The sequence below is a fragment of the Hypanus sabinus genome, chromosome 17 (assembly GCF_030144855.1).
Source record: "Hypanus sabinus isolate sHypSab1 chromosome 17, sHypSab1.hap1, whole genome shotgun sequence".
Lineage (NCBI taxonomy): Eukaryota > Metazoa > Chordata > Chondrichthyes > Myliobatiformes > Dasyatidae > Hypanus > Hypanus sabinus.
The window spans coordinates 70,999,802-71,011,040 of NC_082722.1; the positions used below are offsets into that span (position 1 = coordinate 70,999,802).

At 41.7% G+C, this 11,239-nt stretch overlaps 1 protein-coding gene across 2 annotated transcripts in view; it reads left to right on the forward strand.

The window, feature by feature from the left end:
* Positions 1–7,139, forward strand: part of adamts18 (ADAM metallopeptidase with thrombospondin type 1 motif, 18) — a 309,638-nt gene extending 302,499 nt beyond the window's left edge. For both annotated transcript variants that reach the window (XM_059993277.1, XM_059993276.1), the window contains one exon: positions 1,578–7,139. In XM_059993277.1, the coding sequence (XP_059849260.1) occupies positions 1,578–1,693 (116 nt within the window). In that variant the 3' untranslated portion in view covers positions 1,694–7,139. The remainder of the gene's footprint in view (positions 1–1,577) is intronic.
* Positions 7,140–11,239: the final 4,100 nt, after the last annotated feature.

An 11,239-nucleotide genomic window follows, 5' to 3' on the forward strand; every position in this document is an offset into this window, starting at 1 on the left:
GAAGCTTGTACGTTCTCCCCGTAACCGCGAGGGTTTCCCTGGGTCCTCCCAAAGTGCAAAGACATACCAGCTGGTAGGTTAATTGCTCATTGTAAATCGTCGCATGGTTAGACTAGGATTAAATTGGGGGGTTGTTGGGCGGTGCTGCTCAAAGGGCCAGAAGGGTTTATTCCATGCTATATCTCAATAAATAAATTTAATTGAGTGAGGCAAGACTGAATAGACAGGAACTGTATTTCCTGGAGTTTGGAAGAATAATAGGAGAGCTTTTTGAATTGGAGAGTTTAAAGTGTTTGGCAGTCTAGGACCATGGGTCACAGATTGAGATTAAGATGTAAGGTTTCTTCTCTCAGCAGGTAGTGAATCTTTGGACTCCCTGGAGGGTTGTAGAGATGTACTGAGCCGGGCCATTCAACCCAACCCCTTCTTGCCAACCTTTTCACCCATCCGTAGTAATCAATTGATTAAGGTAGCAGAGAAGGCAAGGCGCGAGGGAGATGGGTAGGGCCAAGAGAATATCTCTGATAGGGCAAGACCAAGTGACCTATCTGTAATGAAGATCAGATAAAATTTCTTTGTTTATTTTTATTTAGAGATACAGCCAGTAACAGGCCCTTCCGTACCGATGAGCCCATGACGCCCAATTACACCCACGTGACTAATTAACTTACTAACTCATACAAAGTGTTGGCGTGTGGCCTAGTGGGCAAGGCATCAGACTAGTAACCTGAAGGTCACTGGTTCGAGCCTCAGCTGAGGCAGCGTGTTTGTGTCCTTGAGCAAGGCACTTAACAACACATTGCTCTGCGACGTCACCGGTGCCAAGCTGCTTGGGTCCTAGTGTCCTTCCCTTGCACAACATCAGTAGCATGGAGAGGGGAAGGCCTGCAGCTTGGGCAACTGCCAGTCTCCCATACAACCCTGCCAAGGCCTGCGCCCTGGAAATTCCAGGCGCAGATCCATGGTCTCTCGAGACCGACGGATGCCACCACCATACGAGGAAACCAGAGCATCCAGAGGAAATCTGCATGGTCATTGAAACTTGGTCACTGGCACAGTAATAGATTTACACCAACCGCTACACTACTGTGTGCTGACCCTTGCCTATGTACGGTGTCGTGAATGCAAAGGCTGTGGGTTCGACCAAAAACTCTAGACTTGCAAAAGAGCTGACCCAACATGACAACAGGCAACTGTGGCCAGTTCTGATACAGGTAGAAAGGAAGTTGTAGAGTCTTGGAGCTCTACAACACAGGAACAGGCCATTTGGCCCATCTAGTTTATGCCAAACTGTTATTCTGCCTCATCACTGAAGTGTGAGTTAATTGCAAAACAAGAATTCCATCTTGAATCTAAAGACTTGCCATGAGTGAGATCTCTGGATTTACCAGTACAGATATCTGTTATAGTAATCTGAGACAGCCACAGAGTATTGTAACAGCTAAGACTGGTAACAGGTTGACATATTTGAGATTAAATGTTTTTGCAGCTGGATAAGAGAAGTATCAAGAGTATTATGTGATTTACTGTATGTTGTGGGTTTTATCCTTCATTGATGTTTTCTTCTCCCGTTGCAGATCTCAACTGTGTTGACTACTTTAGCTGGTGTCACCTGGTGCCACAACATGGTGTCTGTGGCCACAAGTTCTACGGCAAGCAATGCTGCAAGTCCTGCAACAGAACCAATCGATAGCGATCAGCATCATAGCTGCTGTGCTCACCTGGACCTCCTCTCTTAAACACCCCACTCCTTTCCCCACGGCTCTTCCCAACAAGATTATTTATTGGCTGCGGTCAAGAAGGATTGACTTAGTCCAACAAAAGGGCGGATGCCTAAATCAGCGCCCCTTGTGGTCCTTTATTGAGGTGGTTGAGGGACAGGTTTGGACAAAGGTCAGTAGGCTGTTACGTCACCCTTACCAATGATTGATGGGCTGTTGGAATCCAGCAGGACTTGAAGGACTAATAATGAAGATGAGATGATCCGTTGGTGCTATACAGACTTTGAAACTTTAAAGTATTTGCCAGCAAATCCAACTCTTGTTGATGGTATTTTATCCAGCTGGATAAATAGAATATTCATCAGTGTGGAAAATCAGACAATTACCTAGGTATAAAAAATATATATATACATAAAATGTGCATTTTTGTAAGAAATATTAACAGTTTGTGTGATTGTTTTCATATGGGTTTGCGTGTGTTTGTGAGTGAGTGTGTGCATGAGTGTGTGTGTGAATATTCTATATAAAACGAGCCTGTGGACTGCGATTGCTTTGTGAGAGAACAAGGTTAATGCACTTACTGATGGATGGGGAATGACTGTCTTCAGAAGAATGTCGAGCGCGACATTAAGAATGTGGTGCTAATTTCCAGCCTAACAGCCTGTCCCAAGCTGAGCTACCGGCCTTTCTTTTAATGTAGGAATAATGTAAGCTTCATACACCAAACTGCCTGTTGGATATTCAGTATGTGTGTGTTTGCATGTGAGAAATATCATTATATCTTTACAATGGAAAATCTTCCTTAATACTTCCATAAACCAATGTAAAAAGTTCTGAAAAGCACGGAGTATTCACAAAGTCCATGATGGTCCTGATCTAAATTGAAGCTAATCCAGTCTACACACACATGGTCTACAGTACTGTCAATGAGGAGTGGAAAAGAAGTTCGTAAATCTGGCGATAACAAGGAATGTTGGGAATGTCAAGGGTGCAATACTTAAAAATTACTACAGTACTGTGCAAAATCTTAGGCGCTCTAGTAATACATAAGTGCCAAAAACTTTTGCACAGTACTGTTTCTATATAAAGTTGCTGAGAGAAAGGCATGTATTTTAAAGGAAATGTTTATCAGAAAGATCCAGTGATTCTAAGAGAAGGACTTAAACTATCCTGTGTGTTTACTAATTCCATGATTGTCCCCTGTGGCAACTGGTGAGTGATACTGGAAACTACAATGTCATTAGGTAGGTAATCACACAGCGTGGAAGGAAACCATTCGCCTGTCAAGGCTGTGATTGATCTCTGCAAGAGCTTATCTCAGACCTGGCTGCTGTACCCTCTACATGATGTAGATAAAAACCAGGCAGTGTGAGACTCTAATTCATCCGATGAAGTCTTCACAACATCGCTCCCGAAAGCCCAATCTTACTCCCACCACAATCCTTACAGGGAAATAAACAGTACCAGCACATGGATACAAACAGTGTGCAAGGGAGATGGAAGCAATGTTATGGACTCTCTTTCTTGTCCATCCTGGATCATAGTAAGGTGTACTCCAGGACAACAGTCAGAGGATCTACTAGCACCGGTGAATTGAGGTCATACTTGCCAAAGACTCCTGTAAGTGTGAAATGCACAATGTAGGCATCCATGTGCATTAATTTGCTTCCTTTGGAATTCAGCAAAACAAAGGGCAAATTTCCACCAGCCTGGCCACTGACAGTGTTATTGGGCTACACCAGTTTTTCACCAAGGTGTACATACACATATTTATCCACCAGAATACCAACCTATACCTTCATTCTGCCTCACTCTCATTGTACTCCGTGTACTCCATAGGAATGTCAACTCTGCCTGGAAACTTTGTTTTGGAGGTTCCATCACATGATACAACTAGGCCATCAACCCCCTACAGGATTTATGCTGCCAACCTCCTCTGTTCGCCATCAAGGCAAACTGCCTTTACTCAACAAATCTGGAAAGCAAGCAGATTGTTTGTTAAATAATAGGTTCTTTACCCCATCTCCTTTGTTGTTCCAACAAAAATGTTGACAAAGTTAAAATAATGCACACTCTTGCTGAACACCTTCCATGTTTTGCTAGTAGAAATTGGTTATAAAGCTTCTGAAGGCTGCTGGGCCATAAGATATAGGAGCAGAATTGGGCCATTCATCATGATCTATTTTCTCAACCCAAATCTGATGCTTTCTATCAATATCCTTTCATTCCCTGACTTAGCAAGAACCTATCAACCTTTGCCTTAAATATGCCCAATGACTTGGGCCTGTGGCAACAAGTTGCACAGATTCACCACTCAGTGCTGATCTCTTCTAAAAGGACATCCCTCTGTGCTGAGACTCCTAGGTGGATTTTGAATGGCAATTTGTTGAACAACATATCAAAGTACCAGTGGATAGTTTTTTCTCTTGTGAAATTAGTCAGTGCTTGCAGAAGTAATTTCACTTTGTGTTGCAATAAATTTTCAAGAAGATTCTGCACTGTCTCAGATACTTCCCATCAGATTTTCAAGTTCAAATTTATTGTCGTTCAATCATACACATGTATACAGCTAAACAAAACATCATTCTTCAGGGGCCAGTGTGCAAAACACAATGCATACAGTCACATACAGCTCATATAGTACAATCCAGCTCATAGGCAACTGCAGAGCACCCTGGACCGTTGTGGAAGGAGATATGTAAATACATCCATATAAATCTTCAGCATTTTCTTTCCCTTTCTTACCTGAGCTGAGCAATGCAGCCCAGAAATGGGGGTTTTGTATCAATGTGATTATCCCAATCAAGATGCCCATTTAGGCTAATCCCATTTATCAGCATTTGGCCCACATTCTCTCTAAAGGTTTGCATGTTCCTGCTTCAGCGATTTTCTCTGGCAATGCATTGCATATAAGCACTTCCCTCTGCTTGAAGAATTTGCTTTGGGTTTGTTTTATATCTTTCCCTTCTCACGTTAAATTTATGCCCTATAGTTTTTGTTTCCCTTTCCCTGGGGGAAAAAAGACCGTGTGCATTCACTCTATAGTGCCCTTCGTGATTTTAAACACCTTTGTAAGATCGCCCCTTAGCCTGCTACGCTCCAGGGAATAAAGTACCAGCCTGCCCAACCTCTTCCTATAACCCAAGCACTCGAGATCTGGCAAAGCTCTCGCAAGTCTTCCTTGCACTGTTTCTGCTTAAACATGTGTTTCTCGATAATAGGGTAACCAGAATGGTACACAATACCTGTGTAGGTTTTGCTTGCTTTAAATCCAAAAATGTTTTTGATTCAAACTCTCATGAAGATATTGAGTTTTACTTTCTCCCTATACCCTTTTTGTAGAAGTACCTCCTGAATTTTAGTTGCTGCTGAAGGGTCCCAGCCCAAATTGCCGAGTGTTCATTAATTTCCATCGATGTTCCTGACCTGCTGAGTTCCTCCAGGTTTTTCTGTGTGTAGCTCTGGATTTCCAGCACCTGCAGAATCTCTTGTTCCTCCTGAATTAGATTCCTCCTTTAGATTTATTAGTGATTAACACCTTGCCATTTGACCAAGATATTGCTGTTCTGATCTTGGCTTTGCTCCATGTCCTGTCAAATCCCCCTTAACCCTTGATACCCCCTTAATCCTAAAATCTATTTCAATCCTGAATTTTCCTTACATTGTTGTGCCCCCGGTGTTGTCTGCAAATCGAGCCGTCTCTAGTAGTGGTATGATCACTAGTTGATTATGATGTTTTCTAAGAGATTGCCTATTGGTGGGTCTTCAGGTGAATGTAGATACCGGATCTACGTATTCTGATCCAGTGGGGGCAAGAGTAAGTGGTCGCTGTGATTAGTGGCTGGGTTTTTTTCTTGTTTAGTCTCTCCTTTCATAGCTGCCTCTTGATCTCTGTAGCACGGGGTTCGTCACTCCCATGCAGCATAGAATTCTTCCAGCTGTTTATATTGACTGCAGTATCTTCCCAGTTTTTAGATGTAATGTTGAATTTCTTCAGGCTGATTTTGACATTTGAGGCTTTTTCTTTGCTCACCAGAAGCTCGTTTGTGTTCCTTTAACTAAGAGTAAAAGATTTGTTTATAAAAGGGATAGATAAGATAGAGGTAGGAAAGTTGTTTCCACTGGTAGGTGAGACTAGAACTAGAGGACATAGACCCAAGATTTTGGGGGAGTAAGTCTGAGACGGTGATGAGGAGGAACCACTTTCCCAGAGGGTGGTGAATATGTGAAATTCTCTGCCCAATGAATCAGTGGAGGCTTCCTTAGTAAATATATTTAAGACGAGGTTGTATAGATATTTGCACAGTAGGGGAATTATGTGTTATGGGGAAAAGGCAGGTAGGCGGACATGAGTCCATAGCCAGATCAGCCATGATCTTATTGAATTGCGGAGTTGGCTGGATGGGCCAGATGGCCTACTCTTGCTCCTATTTCTTAGGTTCTTGCGTTTGGAAAGACATCGCTAGTGCTATCATGGTCACACCAGTCATAACTTTTAACTTCAGTCTTTTCTGGAGAATGGCAGACCTTTCTTCACACAAGTCAAGATAAAGCTGGCTGTCGGATGGCATTGCAGTATTAAGATAATGAAGACAAATTAGGAGCCCAGTGAGTGTTCAACGACTGGACTAAGAAAAACTAAGCGCCTAGTTGCCAAATGCTGAGTAGAGTCTCCATCACTACAGCCCACACAAGAGATGTTGAATTAAGCACAAGACTAGCTAGGGGAATGAATGGGATGGGTGGTGAGATTTTGGTGAAATTAGCTGAATTTGATGTTTCTGTCTGTCTGTAGCTCAACCAGCTACTGTAGGTGAGAGGAAGGAGAGGCAGTATGGAGTTACCAGGCATGTGAGAGACAAGTGCTTTCAAGGAATATGTGGAGGAATGCAATGCTAAGAGTTCTCTAAGTGGTAGTATAAATTCGACAGGCTGAACAGCCTCCTATGCTGTGAAAAAAACCTGGAGTGGTATGTCTTAGTGAAGGGAAGGGAAAAGAGCAAGTGGGGTCCCAGCCTAATTCTATATTTTTTTATTAGGGAAACAGAGTGAATTATGAGATTGGAATTCTGTCATGCACCTTTGTTGCCCAAAACCTAACTTAAGGGGAGTGAAAATCCTGATTTATTAGAAAACTGATTAGAATTTTGGAGAGGCTGGAAGATAACTATTTTAAGCCCTCTTTGAAAAAGCAAGATTGAGGGAAAAATACTCGTACTTTAATTCTTCTTGCCATTTATTTCTGAAGTTGATTCATATATTATGTATCTGATGGTTTGCTTTCGAGGCCTTTTTAAACTAAATATTATATTGCTTGTACATTTTTTAATTTATTATCAAATTCATGTAGTGGGTCTCCCCATGTACCAGCCAAGCAGGAACGTGAAAATATTGTGATGGTTGCAATGTGTTATTGAAAGAGGCTGTAGTTTGCTTTTTATATGTGCATTAATACTGTATTATTTAATTTTTGTAAATCTTTTTGTAATAAAATTCATTCACATATTAGCTTGTTCTTATCTGAAAGGGATTATCTTGCAGGTGTGGAAACAGCTGAATGGTATGGGGTCTTGTTTTAGGAGGCAACTAAGAAATTAATTTTAACTATGATCCTTTTACCCATCTTAAGATTATATGGCTCAGGGGAAGGTTAACAGGCTCCTTTAAGTCTTTTCCAAAATTCAGTAAAATCTTGGCCTCCTTGCCTCTCCAGTCAACTCATGGATCCAAAAATCTGTCTATTCTTAGTATTTAAATATGCAATGATTCCACATTGATAGGTTCTTGATCAGTCAGTGCATCAGGGTTACAGTGAAAAGGCAGGAGAATGGGGTTGAGAGGATTAATAAATCAGGATGAAATGGTGAAACACATTTGATGGGCCAAATGGCTTAATTCTGCCCCTTTGTCTTATGGACAGCTTGATTAGACAGAAATTTCCAAAGATTCATGACCCACTGAAAGAGGAAGCACCTCTATCTTAAACGGCCAACCTCTTATTCTGAGACCATGACCCCTGATTCGAGAAGGTCCTGCTGGGAGAAGCACCCAATATATCACCAGGATAATGTTTGTTTTGGGAAGATGGGGCTCATCAGCTGTGATTGGCAGCCCACCTAGGAGAAGGAGAACTCTGATCTCAAACTTCTGTTGCCTTGCAGCTCGAGAAGACTTCGGGAGTAAACCCCGAGGGAAAAATCCGGAGCTGGAATCCCTAAGGCAGTTCTATGTTGAGTTTGACATTGACTGGTAACTTCTGCAACGTCACTGGTGCAAAACTGTATTGGGCTCTGCCGTTTCTTTGGGTTCATCAGATGCATGGAGAGGGTGAGCTTGCTGCGTGGGCAATAGCTTGCTCTGCATATCGTGCTGCCCCAGCTTGCGTATCTAGTCAGCTAGGATGTAGCCTCCATGGTCGATCCTGGCTGACTTCACTGAGCTTCAGTGATAGCTCTTTTCACCTTATCCCCTTCCACTGAAATCTAATTTCATTAAGTTGATATTTTATTTCGAGATACATTACAGTAAAAGCCCTTCTGGCCCAAAAAGGCTCACCACCCAGTAATCCACTTATTTACCACTAGCCTTACAATGACCAATTAACCTCTAACTCGTATGTCTTTGGACTGTTGGAGGAAACACGAGCACCCAGAGGAAACCCAGGTGTCCATGGGGAGAACGTACATACTCCCTACAGACAGCACCAGAACTGAACTCCAAACTCCGAAACACCCCAAACTATAATAACGTCTCGCTAACCGTTACGATATTGTGGCACCCTAAATGAATCTGGTGTTTTAATGTTTTCTCAGTCTACTTCTGATAAGCCTAAATTGCATCTTCGCAAGATTTCTATTTATCAACCCAGCTCTTTTTGCCATACCCAGTTCCATTGAAATCTACTTTTAGTATATTATTCTGGTGTTCTAGCTTTTTTTAAAATCCACATCTGAAGATATATAGGTCAGAACAGCAGTCAAAAATTCTAGAATCTTCTCATAAAAATGGACTCCAAGGGAGAAGGAAAGTCAATTGATGAATTTTAAGAGTAGATTGAGGTAAATTGGCATCTCATTGTAAAGAGGCGATGCCAGCTTGATCCACTGCTGGTGTAGGTAACTGATAAACAAATTTTTGAAAAAGGAATTATTGGGCATGAGAGATAATACATTCTAGGCAATTACCCACGTTATAGAATTATAGCACCACTGTGTGTAACAGCATGTGGGTTTCCTCTGGGTGCTCCAGTTTCCTCTTATCAATTCAAGGACTTACTGGTTAGTAGGTTAATCAGTTATTGTAAATTGTCCTGTGATTAGGTTCGTGCTAAATAGGTGAGTCATTGGGCGGAGCATCTGTGAGCTAGAAAGGCTATACTATACATCTAAATAAATTAATTAAATTAAAATTGCTTTGATAGGAGCTAGTATGAAACAAATGGCCCAAATAGCCTCATGTACTGTATATGTAAATCTTCAGTCAACATAAGTAACTCTTACCAGAAGTCTGGCAGATGTCTCTCACACATATAGGCTCTTGGATGTTGATGCAACATTATGTTCATAGTTGAACATTAATATAGAATCCTATAGAGATTGCATGAATACAAGGCTATAGAAACAGACCGTGGCAACCGACAAGTCACATGAACCAGAAGCAACTTTCAAACTTAATGGCACTTAAGAAGTTAATGTAAGCCCCTCCCCTTTCTATGTTAACTGTCAGCAAGTGTTTGATTTACTTTTTTAATAACTTTGATTAAGTTTGTAGCAGCCTTACTCCCCCTGTGAGCTGACATCATTTATAAAACACCATTTGCTTCTTCTCAACAGAAAATGTCTACATTAAAGGCATTCCAGTGTCTGTGGTATTGGACAATGCTTGCCTGAGCAGAATAATCCCTTCTGGGGATATTGGATGAGGTTTAATTCACAGTGTGCGTGGAAAATGAATTAGTGATTATCACAACTGCCACTTAGAATTCCTACAAATAGCAAAAGCATTTCTTCATGTTATAGATTTTTTCAGAGGTCTTAACTGCAGTAACAAAAATGGTATTGATAATGCATAAATATTGGACAATGGAGGCATCTGGTACGGGGAAGCATAGAACAGTACAGCGCAGTACAGGCCCTTCGGTCCACAATATTGTGCTGACCTTTCAACCAACTCTTAAGATCAATCTAACCTTTCCCTCCTATATAGCCCTTCATTTATTTAAAATAGTCCACGTGCCTATCTAAGTTTCTTAAAAGCCGTTAATATATTTGCCTGTACCACATCTGGCAGTGCATTCCACACACCCACCACTCTGTTAAAAAAAGATTACCTCTGACATTCCCCTATGCTTTCCTCCAATCACCTTAAAATTATGCCTCCTTGTTTTAGCCATCTCCACCCCAAGAAGAAGTCTCCTGTTGTCCACTGGATCTATGCCTCTTATCATCTTGTACACCTCAATCAAGTCACCTCTCGTTCTCCTTCACTCCACAGAGAAAAGCCCCATTTTGTTCAACCTTTCCTCATAAGATAAGCTCTCTAATCCAGGCAGCATCCTGATAAAACTCCTCTGTACCTTCTGTACAGCTGCTACATCCTTCCAGAACCGCCCAATAATGTGTTCCAACCCAAGCTTCATAGAGCTGCAACATTACCTCAAGGCTCTTGAACTCAATTCCCCACTAATGTAGGCTTCTTAACAATATATGCCTTCACCATAGATTTTTGCCTAGACACCATATGCCTTCTTAACAATCCTATCAATTGCGCGGCAACTTTGAGGGATCATTGGCTCCACACTTCTAAGAATCCTGCCATTAAATCTGTATTCTGCCTTCAAGTTCTTTTGTCCTTCCAAAATGAATCTCTTCACACTTCTCCAGGTTGAGCTCCAGTTGCACAGTTATTAGAGAATGCAGGCATCTAGTACGAGAGGGCGGAGGGTATTCGAAAATTAGAGGGGAAACACTAATTAGAGGGGAAAAACTTTGATAACAAAATTTGGACTCAGAATCTGGAACACAGTCACAGTGGGTGCTGGAGGCAGAGACCCTAACATTCAAGAACTCTTGACTGGGGTTTCACAACTTGGAGTCCACAGACCTCTTGCTGAATGGTATTGGGCCATGGCATAAAAAAGACTGTCTTTGCTCCAGACAAGCACTTGAAAAGCCAATGTAATGAAATCCATGGACCAAGTGCAAGGATATAAGTAGATTAGTATAGGATGGTCAGAATAGATACAGTGGGCCATAGATCCTGGTTCTATACAAGTCCCTATGACTCCAAAGTTCCTGTGAATGGTCAAGGTGTTATGTGATGTATTACTCGGACACTGCACTGAGTAAGTGACTGGGTGAAGACTTAACTATTAGCTTAGGAAAGAATGTTAGCCTCCCTTTTCCCAGTCTCTCTGCAACGATCTTTTTCTGTCTATACTTCTCACTGCCTTAGTAAAGTAGCTAGCACAATCAAAGACACTTCCCATCCTTCTTCCATCATTCAGAAAATTTAACTTC